The sequence below is a fragment of the Microtus pennsylvanicus genome, chromosome 2 (genome assembly GCF_037038515.1).
Source record: "Microtus pennsylvanicus isolate mMicPen1 chromosome 2, mMicPen1.hap1, whole genome shotgun sequence".
NCBI lineage: Eukaryota > Metazoa > Chordata > Mammalia > Rodentia > Cricetidae > Microtus > Microtus pennsylvanicus.
This window is the reverse complement of record NC_134580.1, coordinates 20033153-20057655: the sequence shown is the minus strand read 5'-3', so window position 1 is coordinate 20057655 and position 24503 is coordinate 20033153. Positions and strand designations below refer to the sequence as shown.

The 24503-nt window shown below is 41.5% G+C and overlaps 1 protein-coding gene across 4 annotated transcripts in view; it reads right to left on the bottom strand.

The window, feature by feature from the left end:
- The window catches only part of Lrrk2 (leucine rich repeat kinase 2), a 128106-nt gene that overhangs the window by 49591 nt on the left and 54012 nt on the right, over positions 1–24503 (bottom strand). For 2 of the 4 annotated variants that reach the window (XM_075960407.1, XM_075960406.1), the window contains exons 21-31: positions 22733–22854; positions 19403–19472; positions 18662–18879; positions 16916–17166; positions 16490–16638; positions 10314–10407; positions 7950–8136; positions 6456–6637; positions 4561–4790; positions 4099–4226; positions 2086–2304 (exon numbers count right to left, since the gene is read on the bottom strand). In XM_075960407.1, the coding sequence (XP_075816522.1) occupies positions 2086–2304; positions 4099–4226; positions 4561–4790; positions 6456–6637; positions 7950–8136; positions 10314–10407; positions 16490–16638; positions 16916–17166; positions 18662–18879; positions 19403–19472; positions 22733–22854 (1850 nt within the window). The remainder of the gene's footprint in view (positions 1–2085; positions 2305–4098; positions 4227–4560; positions 4791–6455; positions 6638–7949; positions 8137–10313; positions 10408–16489; positions 16639–16915; positions 17167–18661; positions 18880–19402; positions 19473–22732; positions 22855–24503) is intronic. The other 2 variants (XM_075960409.1, XM_075960408.1) reach the window with 1 other exon arrangement.

Sequence of the window (24503 nt, the reverse complement as noted above, 5' to 3'; positions counted from 1 at the left end):
CACACTGACTGAGGTTCTGTCCTGTATTTCCTTCACCTTTCACTTTGATCATGGGCTCACTACCAGGTTGAGATAGGGAAGAAAAACAGTACAAGAAACTGTTTGGAAAGAGTCAAGACACAAAGAAGATCAACGAGGCATGCAGGGAGCGCTCTTAATCAAGTCAAAGCTGCTCCTTGACGATTTGATGCAAACTTCAGAGAGGAAGGTATCCCAGCATGGCAGGCTCTCCTATCCCACCATCTGGAAGAACTAGTGAAGCAAGCTGGTGCATGCTCAAACCAGCATGCCGGGATGAGGTGACCATTAGCAATATGCATTCCTATTCAATTATACGGCCATTTGGGGAGGCACGTTTGGCTTCTTTGTATGGAGTTGTTATAACGATGCATTTTTAAGTACAAAAAGGAATCTGGTCTCACTGATCGACAGTAATAACTGGCAGCTGTCTCAAAGTAGGATTAACCCAGATGACTGACCAGTCCCCTCCTTGCAGCAGCAGCGACCAGGACTGCTGACCCAACTCTCTCTTAAAGACTTGCTCCAAGCAAAATCATCTTCCAAAATGGTGCTTCAAATGTATCGGAAAAGGAAACACTAATTATCTATCCCAAGAAAATCTTTTTTTTTATTTGGTTTTTCAAGACAGGGTTTCTCTGTAGCTTTGGAGCCTGTCCTGGAACTAGTTCTGGTAAACCAGGCTGCCCTCGAACTCCCAGAGATCTGCCTGCCTCCGCCTCCCGAGTGCTGGGATTAAAGGCGTGCGCCACCACCGCCCGGCTTCCAAGAAAATCTTTAGGTGCAATTACAGCCACAGAAGTAAATTAATTGGATAAACAGATGAATTCAGTGAGTGGGGTTTATACTTGTGGTTTAAAACAGTCACACTCTCCCTAATCTTATTAGTCCCACAGGAGAGCTGAAAAAAAAAGCAATGTGGAAAGTTTCTAACGCAGGATGCCATTCTTAGACAAATACCACCAAAATCAGGAAGACTCTTTAGTAACTATTAAATGTTCCTTGAACAGTTTCTCTCCCTGAGTACCACAGAGACAAACCCATGGACAGATGGCCCGTCTGTCTTATGAGAGGAGTAGAGCCCGTGGAAGCGCGACAGAGCTGAGCCGATGGACCACTATGGAGCGGTACACGGTTTATCACTCAGCGATCCACCCTGGAGCAATTTTGAGAACGCAATGGGGCTGTGTAAGAAATTACTCTGGGATACCCAAGCTGAACCAAGCCCTGGTTACATTCTGGAATCTCCACAGAAACAAAACAGGAAGACTCGGCATTGTGTTTGCCACACGGAAGGACTCAAAGCATTTCTTTTTTACAGAAATTTCAACCATATTCCTTCCTGTGAGTACTGGTTATCCACTAAGTGAGTGGATAACCAAAGAGAGTGTAAGGAATTCAAAACACAAGTCTTAAGCTGGAAATTAATTTATGAATTAGGTAATTATCTAAAGATCGCTGACAACCAACTAGTGGTATTGACATTTCACAACATTAAGAGAAAAAGATTGGAATGTTTTAAGAAAATGGAAACCACCAGGAAAAGAATTATGAGGGAACCACACGGACGATCAAGATGGAAGTAAAATAGAGACCCCCAAAGGAAGTTGCGAGAAGAACAGATGCCGCAGAGGACCGGAGCACCCGGCCCCAGCACCACATTTAGCCTCTGGATGGAACCCTGGAGAGGAAGCTGGGACAACAGGCCTCTGGATGATTTTCTCAGGATCCCGGCAAGATTCTCCTAGTTCCGCTCGGGATCCTCTAGCTATTTCACCCCCACTTCTATGAATTATGAATGAAGTATGGTATAAATAAGTCATTTTAAAGTGAAAGTATTTTTGTAGTTCTGAGCTATGAAAAAAAACCCACAATTTCCAGATAATCGCTCTCTCCTCAAGGTTTTTGACATTTCTAAGCAGCAGCACAATAAGAGAACGAACAAGGGGTATTTTTCTAGCAGCCTACCGGGAGCACACTCTCCCTCCCTGAACACCAGGCAGCCTCCCGGGGGCGAACCCTCCCACCTTAATCGTCTAGCAGCCTGCAGGGGGCGCACCCTCCCACCTTGAAATTAAGGCTCTCATTTATGATGGTTTTCCGAAGCTTTGCCAGCGCATCCGACTCCTCGGTGGCATTTACGAAGTGGTAGTCCCGGATGGTGGGGAATCCTCGCTTGTTTAGGAGTTCCTTGGTGATTTTGCTTATGCAGGCTTTGCGCTGCTTCTCATCAGAAACATCCAAATGTGTGCCCACCAGAATCACGGGAGAAGAAGAGGCACGGGCCTAAGGGAACAGAAACAAGACACTTCCTGTTTATATAAAAATCCTTTCTGCTTACATTTCTGCTGGAATCGGCTACGTATGAAACTCAGTGCTTCAACGACCACAGATTCAAGGGCTTCAGAAGCAGACAACAGCGACTGTCTTTCCTTGCTGCTAGTGTGTGCACAGAGTCCTCTAAAGGACAAGTCTTGACACACAATCCTGTGGCACATCACCGTTTTGAGACGGGAGCTTTATGAGACGCCGAAGTCACAGCGCTGAGCCCAGAAACAGACTGCCTCTGTCATTACAGTAAGAGACACCCAGAAAAGGATAACTTACGTCCCCTTCCTTTTGCTACTGGGCCTGTGCGTTCTTGCCCTTCCGCCTTTCACCATGGAATGACACACCAGAAATGGCCTTGCAGATGCCAGCCTCGAGGGCCTGGATTTCCCTCCCTCCAGAACAGTGAGCCGGAAATCTCTGTCGTTAGTGAATCACTCAGGCTTAGATAGACTGTTTCAGTAGCAAATGGCAACAAAGATATTCCCTTAAACTTAAAATAATGATAATCATATAACGATTTTCAAGCTATTATTATGTCTTTTTGAGTCCAATTCTTACCACCTTCCAGGTTCTTAAATAACTGTGCTACTGTAATTTTCCTTTTATTTTAACATTTGCTTAAAGCGGGTTGTTGGTGAGCTGTTTTTCTAAATAAAGGAAGGAAGTGTTCAGTAAACTCCAAGCTCCGCCAGAGCAGCACAAAATCGCTTTAAAGTCATTCAGTTTGGAGAATGAAAGACCAAAACCACAGAAACAAACCTTACTGCCACTATACTATTTGCCCAATCTGCTATAATATTAGCAAGAAAAGAGATGCTTAAGAAAGATCCAGATTATCAGGTACACCCATGAACTACCAAATTCCGTGTCCAGATGTCCTGGTGCAAACTTCCTGAGGACCTCACTGAGGCGACAGAGTGAGCACAGGGACTCTTGCTGCAAGCTCAACTCAAAAAGTCATATAAAGAAATGCCCATCAACAAGGCAGCGGTAGATGGTAGAGAAATAGCAAAGCAGAGGCATCAAAGAAAGGAGGCCAACCGTCTGGGACCATTTGCCTGGCAGGATCTGAAGGCTTCATACTTAAAGGCCACTGAAAATATACTAGCCATGTGCAGAGTGTTTGTTACACTTCATCTGATGTTGGGAAAGTTGGTATGGTGGTTAACAAAACAGTATGATCAAGATCAGCCGTGTGTCTGTGCTTTCAGACTTTACAGTGTGAAAGGATTTCAGAGGCCGGTGACAGGCAGCATTGTGGGATGCTTCACTTCCGTATCATCACACAAAATCTAAGGGTTTCTAACTTAGAAACAAAAGAAAGGAAAGGGAAGAAAGAGAGGAGAGAGAGAATGAGAGACGGAGAGAGAGAAAGAGAAGAAAAAAGAGAGAGGGGAGGGAAGAGAAGAAAAGGAAAAAATGAAAAAAAAAGAAGAGAGATTCAAAACAAGTGGAGGAACTGTTCTTTAAAATATATCACCTTATATACACATCAGAAAGAAAAAAAAAACAGAATATAGCTGGGCATGGGAGTGCACACCTTTAATCCCCAATACTCAGAAAATAGAGGCAGGCAGATCTCTGTGAATTCAAGGCCACCCTGATCCTTCATAGAGAGTTCTTGGCCAGCCAGGGCTACACAGTGAAACCAGGCCTCAAAACATGAAAGCAAGCAAACAAAAAGCAGAAACAGAAGATATAACAGAGAGTGGGATCCTGCTCCACTTCCGTGTAGCTAGAAGAGATCACCTTGATGTTGAAGAGCCAGGGCTTCATGGCGTCCACCTCTGCCTGTCCCTTGCTGAGGTCATACACAGCAAGGTAGAGAGCTCGCTGGGTCATGAAGTGGGGGTGCGTGCTGTAGAATTCCTCACGACCTGGAAGAAGATGTCCGAGACTTTAGTCTTCCACATAATAGACACAAATCACTATTAAAGTTATATAGAGGGTAGGCATCCTGGGATTTGAGAAGAAAGTGATCAGCAGACAACATTCACACAGCTTTGAAAATGTCTATTAGCTGACAACCAGGGGATTACTTTAGACACCTCTGCTGGGTGCTGGCATTTCTTTCTGAGTAATGTCTATTCTGGGCAAAATCTGTAGCTTGGGATAATCGCTTAGGATCTACCAGCTGTTTTTCTGTTAGATCAGGAAATTCCGTTCTAAAATTTCTACTTAAAACAAAAACTAAGAGAATGCCAAGAGTACCTGCAAAGTCCCACACATTTAGAACAAGGTCCTTTTTCCTTTTCCCTCGTATTTGGATAGGCCAATCTCTGACGTCTATGCCAACTGTGGCACTCTGCATGCCAAGATCTGACTTCTTCATTTTCATGAGCTGCTGCAGCAGCGTGGTCTTTCCGCTGCCAGTATTTCCCACGATCATAAGCTTCATTCGGTTGTAGGGCACTGCCTTTTTCAGCCGTTGTTGGAGAAACCTGGTGTTAAAAAGACAGAAGCAATGAAACAGCCTGCCCAGCAGTGTGCTGGAACTGGGCCCTGCCGAAGCTGCTCCACAGTGAATGCAAAGGCACAAGCACGCAAAACCGTAAAGGTCATGGAATCAAGAAGACACACGCCTTCTGGTGTGCTACCAGTACATATATCCCGTTAGTGATTTCTGAGCAGCCACTGATATTTGGCAGCATTGACAATTCTAATGACATTATCCCAACACTAGAAATAACCAAAATGCCAAAACCCATTTGCAATACCTATTAAAATGTAATGTGTACATATATACATGTTACAAATGTCTATGTGGGAGATTGTTTAAACAGTACAAGTAAAGTCTTATCCATTATAAATTTTAAGCATTACAATGGCATAGAATCAAAGCCTGTTTTAATGAAAGTTTGATAATGAGGCCACCTTGGCTATGCTATATGTACATGTATATGTTCATAGATTTTAAATATAATAAAATAGATATTTATATATGGCATATATAATAAAGAGATATATTTGCATTAGTTGTGGATAAAAGAATAAAATGCATTTATTTGTTCATTTTAACTATATAAGCTATTACACTATCAAATGATATTAATATTGTTATTCTAAGTAAACAATATAAAATTAATTGAAGCTAATCTGACATGCTAGATGCTCAAGAAATACCATGCTTAAGTTTTATAGATGTAAGTTGTTTTAAAAATAAGATGGATACAGAAGAATACATTTGAAATTATGCTATGCATTGTTATACTTTTAATTTTTTTTGAAATTTCAATGTAATTACACCATTGCCCCTTTCCTTTTCTAAACTCTCCCAGGCATCCTTCCTTGCTCTCTTCAAATCTATGGCCATTTTTAAAATTAGAAACCAAGCCGGGCGGTGGTGGCGCACGCCTTTAATCCCAGCACTTGGGAGGCAGAGGCAGGCGGATCTCTGTGAGTTCGAGACCAGCCTGGTCTACAAGAGCTAGTTCCAGGACAGGCTCCAAAAAACCACAGAGAAACCCTGTCTCGAAAAACCAAAAAAATAAAATAAAATAAAATTAGAAACCAAACTGTGTCATAATAAAACTTTAAGGAATACTGACTAATTTATGCCAACAGCAGGCATCTGGATGCCCCCCCCCCGATAATATGATCAAAAGGAAACATCAGGGATTGTGAAGATGTTCAGTGGATAAGTATCTGTGAGGACCAGAGTTCAGGAATCCAGTACCCACTCCAAAGTCAAGCTACCTGTGGCAGCCTGCCTGCAATCCGTCTCTCAGGGAGACAAAGACAGGAGACCTCCAGGGAACGCTGGCTCGATCCAGGCTCAGAAGAGACCTGCCTCAGCAAATCAAGTGAAGCATGATCAAAGGTTGATAAATGGCCAAGGGTGGAGCATGATGCAAGGAACACCTGACTTCCACCTCTGGGTGATGAGGAAGAGAACGCCTTCTCTCACCATTCCCTGGATACTAGGCACTACATAAACTTTTGCAGTGACTGCATAGAAACTCATGCATTAAATGAAAAGCACATGGAACACACATGTTACATAGTACTATTCATTGCCCTTAAAGTGTATCTGGACAGTCATCAACATCTCAGGGGGAAAGGTGAAACATATTTGACAAAGAGCACAGGGAATAAAGTCGCCTGACCTTATGATGTCTTTGGCTTTGCATCCTATGTGCTTAAAGTCAAAATTCAGATGCAGTCCATCCAAAGGAAGATCCCATATTTTGCTTAATTTCCCCATTTCATTCGGAAAGGACCTCAGTTCCACGTTGTAACTCACATCAAGAGATGTCAGGTTTTCAAGACAGCCGATTTCAGGAGGAATCTTAATGAAACAGAAAAGGGTAAAACCTGTTGGTAGGAGGGAATCAGTGTGGATGGCCAAGACACAAGACAACAGTGAACAAGAAAGGCTCTTAGATCCCACAGGCACCTTGCACAATCTTAACACAAAGTTAAATATTTTCCCCAAATCTTGCCCTTAGTTTACAGTATTGATGCTTTAAAGACAAGCAAAAATAAAGAATTTACCCCGGGTATGTGAGTTATTTACCACTTTATCATAATATAAATTTTATTTGGGGTGTGTGTGTGTGTACATGAATATGTATGCTTGTGTGTGCACACATAAACGTGTGTTTGTGTGTTTGTGTGTAACTTGCAGAAGCTGGTTTCCTCCATTCACCACATGAGACCTGGGAGGAACCTCGGGTTATCAGTTACGGCAGCTACCACCTACTCAACCACCTAGCTGGTCCTATTTATAGCTTTAAAAACTAAATCTCTCTTAGCAATAAACCTCATCAATCACAATTTTGAAAAAAGAAATGAGTCGTTTATATTTATTCAAAACTGTTATTTGTGGCTCATTCCATTCTCTCACAGTGCCTATGGTTTTGAGTAAACCAGAAATACTTACACTTCAGGTGCCAATCTAATAAAGTAGTTTAATTTTCTGTTCTAATTATTTTTTTTTTCAGTTGGAGGCATTGAGTCTTGTGTATGCTAGGTAAGGATTATAATTCTAAGACTACTATTACAAGGTTTTAAGCTAACTATAGTATACTTAGAATAGAAATCATCCATTTGATAGAAAAAAAAAGTATAGGTTTTAAAAAATATCCAGCAATCCTGAACATCAGATCGTCAAACCTTTGGTATCTTTTAAATTGGTCAACAGCTTGAACTTGACAAGAAAATATTTTCCTTCCATGTGTAAATAAAACAATGCTGACTCATTTAGGTGAGGGTTGCTGCAGAGGAAGACTAAAGAGATCTAAGCATGGAGGAAAGAAAGGGGGGAAACACAGGCCTGTTGTCATCCCATGAAGATAGGACATAGGGTCTGCCAGGCTCTGGGAAAGGTTAGAGGTCACAGACGGTGACGCTCTTACAGCATCACACATTCAAAATTAGATATGCACACTCATATGTAACAATTCTTTAAAATATAAAACAAGAGGATTCGGGATTTGTTTGTTGGGAGCTGAGCTTTCACTACACCCACTTAGCACAGCGGAGGAACACATCTCATTTCCAAAGCGAAAAATGCCAACAGATTTGAAAGGACTTGTGGCAACACCAGCTGAAATCTCTTCCCAAGTATCTGATGACTTAAAGCAAAGATGACCTCTCACCTCTTTCAGTTTATTATGAGAGAGATGCAGTTTCTCTAATCTTGACCACACGTGTGGCTTTTCACTCAGGTCCAAGATGGTGATCTGATTATGGCTAAAGAAGAGTTCCCTTAAGTTCAGAGATGTCCAGTGTGCAGGCCCCGGCAGATGCTCAATGCTGTTGTGGCTCATGTCCAAGGACCGCAAGCTGTGGACGACATGATGTTCTATTGAAAGCAAAGTGGGAATTTTCATAGGACACAAAGCAACGTCATCGTGAATTTAACCAGACTGAGAATTAGACATAATTTTTAAAGCTACGCCACTTACATATAAACATGAACTTGAGCTTGTGTGCTCATACAGCACTTAGAAGAAAAGGCATTTTCCTCTAGAGTAGAGGTGGAAGTGAATAAGGATGATTAGAAGCAAAATTGGTCACTTTGTCTATTGTGATGAAAATATGGTGGCACTGTGATTGTAAGAAAGGATGTTTGGGGTCTTTCACCAAAAAGAAAAAAAAAACTGCTTGCAGTGACATATATATTAACCCTTGATAGTCATACATCAAAGCATCATGTGGTATCCCATATTTACAGCTTATATACGTTAAGTAAAATTTTTTTTAAAGAAAGAAAATTTGAGGTCCAGTTTCCCTTTGGACAATAGAGCATCTCTCTCAAAATGAGGGGAAAAAACAGTGTTTCCTAAATTCTCACGGAGCATGAGAAATTATGACGAACAAATACACAAGCGGTCATTGAGATGCTGCCTCCTCTCCAGGGTTCATGATTGTGCAGCCCCCACTAGCCCTCCATGGATAGCTTTCACTTATCAGCAGCTGCTCTGGAGTTAATCACTAGAGCTGTGGATATGCTCTAGTCTCAGTGAGAGAGGACAAAGCATGGGTAAGCCTGCCATGTGACCTGCTTGCCCTCATCAAGCAGTGCTTCTCAAGTTTTCTGAAAACCTTAATACTCAAGAGTGCATGTGTGTGGAGAGAATAAAGACAGAAAGAAAATAGAGCAGGCTTTTATGCATACACGGATCCCTTTCCCTCGGTGTATTAGAAACTTAATGTATTAATCGTCAGCTAACACAGCATTAGCATCTGCTTGACTAGAGTTTGGGTCTACAAAGCACTGTTTATATTCTTAAAAAATTTACTATGTGCTGTTTTGGTTGTGGCAGAAAAGCCCTTGAAAACTAGGAGTAGAAGCTGTGTTGGAGATTACTTTTACTAGTCTAATCAGGAATGTATTCAGGACAAGCAAGAGTCGCTATGTTTTCCCAAAGCAGTGTCTTTTTGAGTACAGTCAGGACTCTACCTGGACAACTATGTGTCCACTTGTGAAACCAAAGTGGATTTAAAACAGAAGCACAAAAGAGATGTGTGCCTGAAAATGGTGTTGGTGAAACCAGAAGCCAGGCTGGAGCCGTGAGCCTGAGGATGGTGTGGATGAAATCAGAAGCTGGATTAGAGTGTTAGTTCTCTGTGAAGAAATAATCTTTGTTTCCTGGTAAACATTTTCTGGTAAATGATTTGCCACCATGTTTTCAGAAACACATTTCAGACACGGCCCCGTGTTTGTTTAAAAGAAGCCACTATGTAAAAATTGAAAATCTGAAGTTGAGCTCAACAACACAGATGAATTATGACCTTGGGAAGAGACTTCATCTCTAGCGAAATTATAAAATGGACATGACGTCAGAAGTCACCTTCTAAAATGATGAGAAAAACCAAAGAAAATGTCCACGTGGCACAATTAGAACATGAGAGGAGTTTTGAAAAGAGAGGTTTATGCTAATGGGTTTGTTTGCCTGACATTCTCTGTTATTAGGTTGTGGCTTTTACTTGCCTATAACATGCATACCTGTGCATATAAACTATGATTGTTTTACACGCATGAATAAAATAGTTCTTAAAATGATGACACACTTGAATTAGACTGAATTAATGTCTAAACTTTGGGTCTTTGATGAATTTAAAAAGTCCCCAAACCCCAGCCACTCATCCTGTCCAGATGGGGAACTGTATATATATTCTCCTAATCTTCAAGGAAAATGTCATTGAAACAAATGAAAAAGGTTACTAGTGTTCAAGCAACAAATAACCCCCATGTGAGCAGCTAAAACCCAAAAGAAACCAACATCCGTCTGACAAATACACAGCCCATGCCATCTTATTTAGCTAAATAAGATGCTGCAATTAATTATTCTGCTTATCCCTACACTAAACATGATAAGTTTCTGTAAAAGTTAAGGAGATATATCTGATGTTAAGTAAAAACGGGTCTATAAATGCTCATGTCAAACCATTGCTTTGCTTCTAAAAGTTATGTAACCGCTCATTCAGCTTTAGAAGTGAAATAACAATGAACTCACTGTGGAAGAATGAATATCGCTTCCGGAATGCACGTGAAACTGTTTTGAGATAATTTTAGACTCGTTATGGAAAAAGGTAAGGCGGGCATCGCAGCTAAAGAAAGAAAACAAGATAATGGACATCTACATTACAATTTTAACGAGATTTCTGGAAAACTCAATAAGAGCAGTAACCAGTAATATACCACTTGTTTGTTCACATTTTACACAGAGGCATAAAACAATCTTACTTCCTAAAAGTATGGCTCATGTAGGAGCCAGCCACGATGAGTTAAATAAAAACAGACCACCTAAAGGAAGTTCTTTACTTCCAACCATTATCACCTGCCAGAGTAGGACTTAGCCAGAAGTTTAATGGAGGCCCGAGTCTCAGTAGTTTATCCTGAAGCAATAACCTGGTTGCAGGAAGAACCATAAACTGAGATTACCCAAGCACCTCTCAAAAACAGACCATCCAAAGGAAATGCCTAATGTTCCAACCATTGTAGATAGGATCACCTGCCAGCACACTAACCAGGACACCCATAGACAAATGTCAGTCAATCAGGAGTCCTGAACCTCAGAAACCCCTCACCCCCACCTTTACTACTATAAAAACCGTAATGGTTTAAAATGTATTTCCTGTTCAAGGTCTCTGTTCAGGTTTAAAAATGTATGTTTAGCCAACTTGGCTTTGCTAACTTTGCTGGGTTTAAGCTATTTGGATAAGCTGAGTCAAAAGTTTTTGTATTGATACTAAGAGGTTTGGACCTCCTCTTCTGGGGAAAGAATGTTGTTTCTATGTCAATCACTCTGGGATAATTAGAGATTCAATGGCCTTGTTAATGATAGAGGACAAAATGCTCACACAGAAGTTGGATGAAAACTTGCTCAGCTGGTCTCCTTTGTTAACCACCTTACTTACAGCTCTAACAGGCCCCTAATGATCTTGCTTCTTCTTATCCACAGACTAATGGCTTTTGTTTGAGTACAGGTCAATACTGTTTGACTGATAGTATTGAGGTCCCAGTATCACCGACTTGAGTCCCTGGACAGTCAGAACCCATGATTGAGTGCTGTCATTGGTACTTGTGAAGGGGAAAAAAATGTAGGGCCCAAGGGAGCTTTCCCAGGGCAACTTAGTACAGCCTGCCGAGATGGGTTTGATAGATCAGCAGGAAGGTAGACCTGAGTCTCGGTTTGCCCTAGGGCAACGCTAGCTCTTAGACTCCCTTCTGTTCCCATTTCACCCTGGGACCTGTTCCTTGCCTTCCCAGGAGACAGCATTAACAACTAGATATAAACTTGTTCTGTGTTTACCCTCGGAATGGCTAATTCAGTTTCTTTATTAGCTTTAGTGCAAAATCATTACAGAGTGTGGACTTCTAGTCTTGTAAAAGCTGCTAGCTTATTATAGACTGTTAGGAAATACAAGTTAGTCAGTCATCTTTAAAGTACTGATATAATTAGTTACAGAAACAAGCCTTATTTAGTTTCTTGTAGATGTTTTCAAAACCAAACTTAAAACAAGTAATGAGAAACTAAGTTTATCTAATCAGACATACCTAGGGAGCCCTCATACTTCAGAGATCTGCAGAATATGGCATTTAAAATAATGATTAAAATGCCTATTATATTAGTCAGAGACTCTGAGATCCTAGCAGTGACGCAAGTTCTCCAAAGAAGATATGGGACACTATGATATCTCCACCTGGATTATGATGTTGCTGACCACTGGACGAGATGCCCCAATGCAACACCTGCTGCCAGGACCCAGTCCAGACTGTGGACAAACAGCAGGACCTTGGAGAATTGATTGCACCACTTTTGCCTAGACAAAATAAGGTCAGTCTTTTCCATGTCCCTGTTCCAGAGGAAAAATATTTACCTTATGGGCCTGGCTAAGACTATAAGACTGCTGTTCTGGATATTTCTGCCTCCAATGCTATGGAGACCTGGGTATGACTAACTGTATATGGAATCTGGTACCTATCAATTTTAATAGATTTAAAAACTACTTGGTCTGTACTCAGATATAATTTATTTATCCTTCTAGGATCTCTGATAGTATTGATGGCTAGGGCAGTTATAATGTCAGTTTAGCAGCAAAAGGTATCCAGATCCTTCCACAAAGCTACAGCCAGCTTGTTAGCTCCTTCTAAAGCTACTAGTTCTCCTAAAAAAAATGTTTTAAGGTATGAGAATATAAACGTTCATAAGCTTTGAGGGTCTAAAAGAAAAGACTTAAGACATAAACACAGCTTAAGATATGGGAAATGTTTCTTATTTCTTCCCCCCTCTATGGCACAGTTCTAATAAGCTTGACTCCTTACTGTTTGGGTCACAAGCTCAAGATTTTAGATTTATTATAGTTGCCTCTTAGATATAAACTAAAAGGTGTTTCTAATCTCTGTCCAAACCATGCATGGTTCTCTGGACAGCAGAAAAATATACATGCTTCTAACCAAAATCTGTAGTATTTGCTAGGACTCAAAGGCATGAGTTTATTCCTTCTGTTTACAGATGCCCGTTATCTGCTTTTTTTCTACAATATGGATTTTTCTTTAAGTACATAAATTTTAATTTCTGTTCCTAGTATAAACTTATCTCAGTAGGCTTCCACTTGGCTGACAGATGCATCTAAGCAGCTGACTGCAACCTGTTCTGAATGGTGGTGAACCCTGAACTTCATGAAAGCTGATGTGGACCAGTCCAGCTAATATGAACACTCCCTGACCCTTCAATGAAGTTTGATGAATGCCCCATTGCCTAAATTCCCTCCCTACCTTGCAACCTGCTAGGCCCCTGATAACAACATCCCAATGTCAGCTTGTAGTAGTTGCGGAAAGGAACACGTCATCCCATGCTCCCTGCCCAGAATAGATTGAAAGGCTGAGAGAAGGAGGAACTCCTTGGCATGGGGGACAAGATAACTACCTATAGTGCCCATTGATATACCAGAAAAATAGGCCCAGAGTTGTCAGTTAATGGACTTATTAACGTAAGTCATTCTTAGGTCCCAATAATACCTCCTTAAGACCACGGGGAGGCAGGACCCATGATTTGGTCCTGTCATCGGGGCTTGTGAAGGGGGAAATGTAGGAGCCAGCCATGATAAGCTAAATAGAAACACACCACCTAAAGGAAGTTCTTTGCTTCCAACCATTATCACCTGCCAGAGTAGAACTCAGCCATAAATTTAATGGAGGCCTGAGTCTCAGTGGTTTACCCTGAAGCAATACCTGGCTGCGGGAAGAACCACAAACTGAGATTATCAGAGCACCACCCAAGAACAGACCATCCAAAGAAAAGGCCTAAGGTTCCAACCTTGAAGATAGGATCATCTGCCAGCACACTTACCAGGACACCCCGAGACAAATGTCAGCCAATCAGGAGTCTTGAACCTCAGAAACCCCTTGCCCTCAGTTTTACTACTATAAAAATCCAAATCTAACTGAGCTTGCAGCTTTCTGTTTATTCCAATATGTTGGGCATACAGAGAGACTGAGTTTGCATACTTGCATAAAATAAAGGCTCTTTGCTTTTACATATGGGACTCAGTTTCTTTGTTATTTTTGGGGGGACTTCGTGGATCTGGGCATAACAGCCACCAAATAACAAAATAGGATTTCCTATGCTCATAGATTGGCAGAATTAATAGTGTTACAAAGACCCTTCTACAAAAAGCAATTACAGATTCAATGCAATCCCAATCAAGTTTCCTGCAACATTCTTCACAGAAAAGGAAAAACAAAAACTAAATAACTAACATTCGCATGTAGCCAGAAAAGACTCCAGATAGCCAAATCAATGGGGAAAAGGCAGGGGCGGTACCATTTTAGATGAACTATATGTCAGAGTTATAGTAATAAAAACTGTATTGTACTGGTACAAAAAAGGACCCGTAACTCAATAGAACAAAATAGAAAACCCAAATGTGAGTGTGCATAACCACTGCTATCTAATATTTGACAAAAATGCCAAAAATTCACACTGGAGAAAAGAGCATCTTCAGCGAGTGGTGCTTGGAAGGCAGGATATCTACATGTAACAGGAAGGAATTAGGTCTGTATCTATTACCTTGAACAATATGCATAGAGAGAGAGAAGATGTCTAAACGAAGTAATGCCACTCGGGATGACAACGCCTCCCTCAAAAGCCATAGACTATCCAACTGCAGGAGTGATAAACACCTCTCAAGTTGTCGGTCTTGGTATCCAAGAGACACTAAGCCAATAAAGGCTGTCACTGCTGCGTTCCTGCTGCTGCAGACACCAAGTCCTTTGGAAACAGGACTTCGAGGATTCTTGCTGGATTTGACACAAAAGTACCCTTCTTGAGAGCTAGCTTTTATGACCACAGAAGGTGGAATACAGTCAGCCAAGGGAGGAATAATAGTACGGCCTGACCTGTTAGTGTTCAGGCATCTGTACTGGCCTGCCCTGTGGGTCCTGACAGGATAGAGCCTCAGCTGCAGCCACTAAGAGCACCTTCTGTGCACATCCACTATGTTCCCTTTTAGAAGGTGGCCCGTGCTCACCCTCATCTCTCTCTCCCTTTCTCTCTCCCTCTCTCTCTTTCTGCTTCTCCCTCTACCTCTCTCTAAATCGCCCTCTACCTCTCTGCCTCTCTCTAAGCTTCTACCACTCCTATCCTCAGAGGCCAGTCTCTTCCCTCCTCTCCCCTCTTTTGCCATCCCCTGTCCCTTAATTAAGAAAAAAAAAATCCTTCCACGTGAGCTCTGTTTCATGGCATCTTTCTCTCTCATTCCGGATTTTTAAAATTACAACGCTACCTAGCGGTGATGCCTACCAATCGCAATGGATAAAAATGACACGGTATCTCTAAAGGTTCAACAATGGCACTGCTATCCAGATAGTAACTACAATTGGACTTAAGGCCTGTTCAACAGAAGGAAAAATCAAGCCTAGTCCTGTAAGTCGGGTCACACGCTTGTGAGTAGTGGCATCATGGATTTCAGAGAAGAACCTACGGCTGCCATCTTCCTAAACCAGCATAATCCTAACTGCACTCCAAATACGTATCCTTCTGCCCACAGATAAGTGTGGCTCTCACCTCCCATCAAAGAAGATTCCTTTTGCATCAGACAGGTATCATCACAGAAAGCCACAAGTGGTTAAAATACAGATGAAGCACCAGTCATGGGCCACGCAGCCCCCACTGAGACGTCCACAACACAGACCTACGCTTAAGGCTCAGAGAATGATTCAGAAGCAGAGGCAGAAAGATACTAAGAGCCAGTGGCCCAGCAACTCTGCTGCAGAATGGTGGGTTCTTAATATGGCACAGAGAGGCTCTGCCCGTGAAATCTCAACAACATGGCTGTCCGAGCAGGACCTGAGCAATTCCAAAACCAGTTACCATCCCAACCCAGAGGAGAGAAATTCCACAAGGCCCCACCCACATATGAAGAACTACAAGCAATTAACATCTACTGAGAGAGGGAGATTAGTCCTTCTTAACCAGCTATCCAATACCAAGTAGTCAGTCCTAAAAACATACATATATACAAGCAACACTAACAAGATTCAGAAGGTCACATTTATATAATTCTTTGTGTGTGTGTGTGTGTGTGTGTGTGTGTGTGTGTGTGTGTATGTGTGTGTGTGTGTGTATGTGTATATAGGTTTTTAACAGCTTTAGTTTTACAGAAAATATGGGTGGGGCCGATCCACTTCCTGTTCCCTGCCTGGCCTCCCCACACCCCTTTTCTCCACCTGTCAATCGGTGTTAGTTCAGCTGCAGCAAGGGGCCGGTTCTGACACGAACAGTGTCACCATTCACTGTTTAGTTCAAGGTCATCCCTGTGTGTTGATAAACATGGCAGCTGTCCGTCATTGCTGTCATCCAGTCACCACCTATTCCGCCCTTTCTCTTCGCCAGCCCATGATAACTACGGCTCTTTTGACTGGCGCTCACGGTTTGACCTTCTCCAGAATGTTTTGTAAGTGGAATCAAGCAAATGTGACCTTCCTTCACTGAAATATGCATCCATTTTATTGTCTTCCACATGCCTTTCCCTGGCTTGATGGCTTATTTCATTATCAGCCTGCCAACTTGGTTTGTTGAACTGTGGCACCTTTTAACTGAAATACCGCCTGTAACGTCTTAAAACACCCATAATATGTCCCTTTCTGGAAGGTCTGGTAAGGGTGCGGTCAGCACACAACACTTACCAAGAGAATTCATCTGGGCACTGAAAGTCTCCACTTTTGGACAAGCCTCAAGAAAGTCTTCAGGTAGGGATGGAATATGGTTTTTACTAAGATTTAAAATCTTCAATTCCTTCAGGCTCAAGGGAGAACAAATCCCAGATATTTTGTTTCTAGTGGGAAAACACAAAACTGAGGGTTAAAATTTGAATGCTTTTATAGTGTAAAGGTATAAAATCAATTCACCCTCCAAGTACAGTTTCAAGGCACATTTATGCCTCAAAATTAACCGTGAAGATTCCAACTGATAAAATTGCCTAAATTAACAATGGCCTCCACCTTTTGCCATGTTTGCTTTAAATTCATTGCTATAGAAATATCTCCATGCCTTCTCAGCCATGCTAAGTTCGGTGGAATATAAGCTTGCTGTCCTAATGAGGCAGGTCTTACCCTTCCAATAGGAGCTGTTCCAGTTTCTCCACCACTTGGGCGAGGTTCTCTGGGATGGAAGAGAGCTGGTTGTAGGACAGGTTAAAGTGTTTGAGGCTAGGACACTTCACCAGGGGGTCTAAAACTACTGTGGGTCCAATGTCATTTCGAGAGGCGTCGAGGTTGGTGATGCATGCCATTTTCAACAAGAAGGAGGGAAAGGATGTGAATTTGTTGCTGTGCAAATCCAAATGCGTCAAGCACTTCAGAGTCTGGGAAGATAAAATTTCAGTATTTCAAACTAGGTGAGAAAGAGCTTCGGTACCATTTCTCCTTTCTCATACCATGGCAATCTAGAACCAATGGGGATTTTGATTTTGATTTTAAAAAATAAAACCACAATGCTCAACATAACTTCAGTATACTTACTAGGTCAACCATCCCTGCTGCAGCATGAGTTAAAACATTAAAAATTCCATAAGTGATTGTCCAAAGCAAATTCACAAACATAAAGTTGATGCCTCAACTTAGCTTATTTTTAGAAATTACTTCTGTTACAAGCAAGATGAGTCAAGGCTACTGCGATGTATCCAACTCGCATGGTTAAATCTATCAGACACAGGCTCTCCCGGGGGCAATTTCTATTAGAGTGTGTAACAACTTCTGAAAGGTTATTTAGATACCTTGTGAATCCCACAATAATGGGGTGATTGATGCCCCAAACCTATATAGACTTAACCGTGCTAATACAGTATGATAAAAATATCGCTTACGTTCTAAGAGAAAGGAACTTTTAGTGGACAGAGTTAATAATTCTCCTTGAGGTTACTTAACACTGAAGACTGCTATTCTACTGTCTGCTCAGCCTATCTGTGTGTAACCTGCCTTTAAGACAGTGGTTCTCAACCCCCCTAACGCCGTGACCCTTTAATACAGTTCCTCGTGTTGAGGTGACCCCCAACCATGAAATTATTTTCATGGCTACTTCATAGCTGTAGTTTTGCTACTGTTAAGAATCCCAATGTAAATATCTGATATACAGGGTATCTCATATTTGAGCCTTGTGAAAGGATCATCTGACGCCCAAAAGGTCACGACCCTCCAGGTTTGGTAACTACTGCTTTAAGAGAACAGTACAACAACCATTCTTACTTGACTAGGATTTCCCATGAAACTAGCTTTTGTAGGCTAAGCAAAAGCAGAGCTGTCTCATCTTAAATTATGTACTCTCCCATGCCCCATGCCCAGGAGTAATGCATGTGTGTATATATATATAGTGGTAATAAATGCCAGCAATGAAAAGTACGTTAGAAGTAACCTTATAAAACAAACATCTAGCTCTACAGTAACATATGGAAGCTACATAGATATGGAGTGAGAAGTCTGTGGTGCAGTTTGTTATACGGGTCAGTGATGTCGGTTTCATTCCTTGTAAACCTCTTAAAGATTTTTTGAAAGTATCCCTTATTTCTTTCCCTATGTGATGCGTTCCATGATGTTCAATAAATACGGAGTAAATATCCCTTATGAGGCAGACTATAGAAGATAGGGAGAGAGAAGTAGAAAATTCAAATCCGAACTTGCTCTTGGTAAAACCACGCCAAGAGGATGTTTTTAAAATATCTTCCCTATCGCACCAGGGACACATTTCAGGTACTCTGAGGTTATTATAAATCTGTTTAAACAGGTGCGCTTAATCCATGCAAATCGGATAGCCACGCGGGGCCCTGCAGGGTCTCGGGGATTCAAAAGGCAAAGGGACTCTACCTCACACAGCTGCTGAGGGAAGCCAGTGAGTGCATTCTGGTGAAGTTCCAGCTTGGTAAGATGCTCCAGGTGGCCACTGAGACAGCACTTCTGGCTCAGGGCATCAATATCTTTCAGTTCGTTGGCAGAAAGGTCTAAGGATGTGATGTATTCTCTCTCAGAGGCCAGGGAAGAAGAACTATCTGAATGTCTCATGTGAGGCTGAAGCTTCGATGGCCCTGTTTTAACAAAAACAAAGGATGAACATGTGCACACACGGGTGACTCTACCTGGTGAAAATGGACCTCTTCATGTCAGCAGGCGGCGCTGTAAGAAAACCAGACCATAGTGTCTGTGCTGTAGTGAATGCCTCTCCACATCAGGAGGCGGCTCTGTAAAAGGATCAGACTACGGTGTGTGCTTAGTGACAAGGATGGAGAGCAGACAGAAGTATTTAACCAGGTGCTGGGAAAACAAAGACCTGCGGGAGAAAATGAGGAGTGGGACCTGAGGAAATAGAACTTGGATTTCAGAAAACTCCTAAAAGATGTGGGCTGATACTAGTTATAAAATGTAAATCTTTGGACTGACAGAACTCTATTTTATTTTTCTGCAGCCTCCGTAATCATTAGGTAAATACATACGAAAGTTGTGTAAGTTCAAATAGACAGCCAGAAAATTTAAATAATCAAAGCAAATTAAAAAAAACCACAGATCCTTCCCCAAATATCTACTTAGCTGAAATGATTTCCCGATACTTACTGAGACACTCATCTGAAGACAATATTTTTCTTTTTCTTCTCAGTAAATCTTCATGATCCAAAACGGGACCCTATTAAATAAACAATGACAAGTAAAATTGCTATAATTTTTGTTGATTGTGAGAACAGAACGTTTCTATACAGAAGCAACCAGGAAATGTGAGTAGACTAGATGGAGTTCACAATGGCTGGGGGAAGAAATAGGGAAGAAAAGAGTTCAAAGATGAAAGTAAGAGAAAACTGAATTTTACTGCGCAGACGGCCTCTGTATTGACCTTTGCCCTTCTGTTTTATGTACTTGTAGAAGGGTCATACTCTGCGATCCAGATTGCCCTAGAACCAGGGACCCTCCAGACTGGGCATTCTGGTGCTGGCACTTGAAGGGTTACCAGGCCATGACCTTAGGTTCAAGAATCAGGAAACTGAAAGGCAGAAGCTGTAACTTATTTGTAATAATTACAACTGCCAAATACAAGCACCGTTACCTAATTTTATCATATTTGCCTACAATCACTCACTGTATTTATCTTCATATCTAAACTAAATAAGAGTCTTGATTTTTGTTTTATTTTATTTTGAATTAGCACATTATTAGTAAATGCATGCACAATGAAACAAATATACCACAGGTATCACAATATAATGATACATTCATATTATACACTGACCAAATTACTTAGGGAGATTTCAAATGACTGATTTTATAGTAATAAATAATAGACATATGTATATCCCTAAATATCTTGGCTTTCTTTAGACAACCTTCTTTTTTATTTTATTAATTTTGTGTGATATATGTGGGCTTGGGGATTCACATGCCCTGGCTTGTGTGTGGAGGTATGAAAACAGCTGGGTGGGGTTGGCACTTTCCTTCTACCTTGTATGAGTCCCAGGAGTTGCTGTCAGCAGGAGGGCACAGCAAGTCCCTTTACCTGTTGAGCTTCTTCTTTGCGGCAGGTGGTGACTAATAGAGACTTATAACAAAGAGCTGAGAAAAGGAGATGCTGGACTGCCCTGCCCTGAAAGAGGTATCTGCATCACCTCTCCAGGGTTCAGGGAACATTTTAGAAGGGGGCAGAAAGGAAAAATGAGTTGGAGAGTGGGCAAGCTTCTTTCCCAAGGTCACTGTCGAGATCTGATGCAGCCATTGCACCTATGAACACCCTGTGCTGTGGTTGATCACACAAGGCATGCACAAAACTGGGCCTGCCAGCATTTCATCATGCAAAGGCTCATGAGGCTCCACCCATCCCCGGGGACTACTGGCTGATAGTGAATCCTGCTAGAGGAAGGGGAGTGAGTTCAGTTGTGGTGTAACCACTGACAGGTTGTCCATGCTCCAGTAAGGAACTTCCTACCCAGGCTCCTATAAGCAGCCCTAATAAACTTAGTCTCTCAGTCTCTCTCTCTCTCTCTCTCTCTCTCTCTCTCTCTCTCTCTCTCTCTCTCTGTCTCTCTCTCTCTCTCTTCCTTTCTCCTCCCCTTCCTCCCTTTTCCCTTCCTCCCTTCCTCTCTTCCTCCCTCCCTTTTTGTCTCTTCTTCTGTCTCTATCTCTGTCTCTCTCTCTCTGTCTCTCTCTCTCTCTCTCTGTCTCTCTCTCTCTCTCACACACACACACAACATAAAAGTTGCAGGAGGTCTTTTAGGAAAAAGAGTTTTAGCACAAGAGGGAGAAACATGAGAGAAGAAAAAGGGGGTGAAAATGACTATTGTAGATTATATTTTATACATGAAACTGTCAAAGAAGAAAACAAATAAGGAAATGAATTTATTTTGAAGGATGAAAGGAAAAACACAAAGTAAAACAGAGGTTACCAGAGAGTGGGAAAGGTGAAAGAACGGCAAGCTGAGTCAAGGGTACAAATGCAGAGAGGGAGAAGGGCGTCTATGTTGTATGTGCAGGCACATTGCTGTGGTCAGTAACGTCCTGCTGCATGCTTGTGAGGAAGATGCTGGAAACCGCATAGTATGTAGTACCATAGTCACAATCACGTCTAATGAAATCTCTTAGCTTTTCACTTTCATAAACCAAAATAAAACTCCAGCCAGTCTATATCAGAAAGATTAAATCTGGAGATACAGTGCATTTAAAAATTCTTAAGGCTATTTCAAACAAAAGACTTTCCACTTCAAATTTTCAGATTAAGGGAGACTACTGTACTTTTGTCATTGCTGGCAGTATAGTAAATGATGTGAGACATGTTAATTTCCTCTATTATAATAATCATTTTACACTATGTGTCTTATATACATACAATAAGGGTAAGTTAAAGGCTATTTCCATAATAAAAAGACATTTTGAATGTACAATACTATATTATCGTCAAAAATTAAGTTAGCATTCATCTTTGAAAGTCAACCTAAAATTGGTGTCATTCTCAATATCAGGCATCTCATAGAAAGGTGTGTGTCTTTTCATTTTAAAAAACAGAAACTTTTCTCTCCCCATCTCCCCTTACCCCCATCCCACCCCACCCCCAAGATCCCAATTTTTTGCCCGACAATCTTGTCTACTTCCCATATCCAGGAAAATAACTATATGTTTTTCTTTGGGTTCACCTTCTTATTTAGCTTCTTTAGGGTCACAAATTATAGACTCAATGTCCTTTATTTATGGCTAGAAATCAATTATGAGTGAGTACATCCCATATTCATCTTTTTGGGTCTGGGTTACCTCACTCAGGATAGTGTTTTCTATTTCGATCCATTTGCATGCAAAATTCAAGATGTCATTGCTTTTTTACCGCTGAGTAGTACTCTAATATGTATATATTCCACACTTTCTTCATCCATTCTTCCATTGAAGGACATGGGATAAAACTGGACTCTCTGAACATGGCGGACACTGAGGGCTGATGAGAACCCAAGGACAATGGCACTGGGTTTTGATCCTATTTCATGTTATGGCTTTGTGGGAGCCTAGCCTGTTTGGATGCTCACCTTCCTAGACCTGGTTGGAGTGGGGAGGACCTTGGACTTTCCACAGGGCAGGGAACCCTGACTGCTCTTTGGACTGGAGAGGGAAGGGGAGAGGAGTGGGGGGAGGGGGAGAGGAGTGGGAGGAGGGGGGGAAATGGGAGGCTGGGAGGAGGGGGAAATTTTTTTTCAATAAAAAAAATTTAAAAAAAACGAATATTAGTTGTGTGCATAAAATTCAATAATTCTCAAGACAGATGTAGATGTATGAATCCAAGTTAAAAGTTAATATGTTTTCATGTGTATGCATTTGAGTATCAGGTAACTCCTTGGTAATCACACCTAGCTTTGCAGGAGTTCAGTTAACAAGAGAATGTCAGGACCAAGCACTTAGCATAAACAGCATGGAACTTACCAAGGAACTGGAATGCCTCTGAGAATTTGCTGAGCAACGCTGCAAAGCCGGGTCTCTATAAAATTCTCCTACACTAATCGAATTCGACTTCTTTTTCACAAGAACTGAGTTCTCACTGCCTGCTTTGAAATGAAAGGATAACAAAGTGAAAAAAGAATAACAACCATGTGAAAAAAACTCATAACTCAGTCAGGAAGCTTAAATATTTTCATTAGCAGAAACTTCGCAGGCTCGGAGAAGAGTGATTTCCATACAGACATGAGAGCCAGCATTTGGAAAACAGCAGCTATCACGTGAACCTGAGGACATGGGTGTCCTCAGGACTGGGGGCGCAGGAGGCACAAGAGGATACAATGGGGGGTTCACTGACTGCCAGCCTAGTGGAAAAACCAAGCTCCAAGCTCAGCAAGATATTCTGCTCCCAAGACATAAGGGAAAGAACAGCAGAAAAGGAAGATACATGATGTCCTCTGTCCTCCTTGAAACACACCCAGACATACAACATGCATTCATATACACACACATATGCACACATACAAAAAACTTAATTTTCTTAAAATATGAAATAAAAATGGTAATTAATGTTGGCTTTTTCAGTTAAAACTCAACTACTGTCTTTTTTCTTTCATGTATATTAATTGTATACCTGTATCAGCCTCAGCATTCAGTGTTCGATAAGGATAACCCAATGCTGAAGTTATTCATGGTCAGGAGAAATAAGTCAAGAAAGTCAACAGTCACACATGCAGTAGTAAATATGTGTAGAGGAAGCGAAGCAAGGAAGCACAAAGGTATGACCAACTCTTTTTCCAGTTCTCTATAGTTTCTTACAGATTTTAAGTTTGGTTTTAAATATTGGAAAGGACACTTTAAATTATTTGACTGTCAGGAGCCAATTTCCTCCTAAAATCATTACAGGAACCATCACCCTGGGGAGTCTGCAGAGAACCCCACACCCCTAATTGTGTTAAGAATGGTTCTATTGACAGAGCCTACCCCACACTCAAATTGGCTGTTAATGAGAGCTATCTGTTAGCGGAACCCACCCCGCATTCCAAACTATCTAGGGAGCTAGGTGTGTCAACTTCCAGGCCTACAGTGACCTGACTGAAGATAACCTCCTGCCTACGTGACCAACTCGGACCATGTGACCAACGTGAACCACGCGGCAAGAGCCCAGAACCCTGTGCCCATCCCCCAACTCTTTACTCTATATAAAGCTATACCCCATCTGTAATAAACGGAGGCTCTGACAAACTTTGCATGGCCTTCTTCCTGTCTCCTAGCCCATATCTTCCAGGTAGTGCCTCTCCGTGACCCTGGAATAACTGAACCGCCAGGCGGGCTACTAACCCTAGACTAAGTAGCCCGCCAAGGCAATCAACATTTGACATTCAACAATCATGAATATGATTCATCAGGATTTCATATTTGGGGGTCAGATGGCATCAGTTTTTAAAGTCATTTATTTTTGTTTTTGTTTTTAGCAGTACTGGGCACTGACCCAAGGCATCTTGCTTCATGCATTCTAGACAAGTACGTATTATTGAGCTATACCTATGACTAGCAATAATTCTTTCATGAGAGGGAAATGAGGATGAAAAGAAATTATGAGTTTTCAGAAATTATGTGAAGGAAGAAGTCATACTTGCAAAAATAAACATTTTTGGAAAAAAGGTAAGATTTTCAATTCTACTACTCTTTAGCTTGGAAAGAAAAAAATGAACTTAAGTGCTAAATGTAAATTATAAATTCAAGATATCAAAAAATC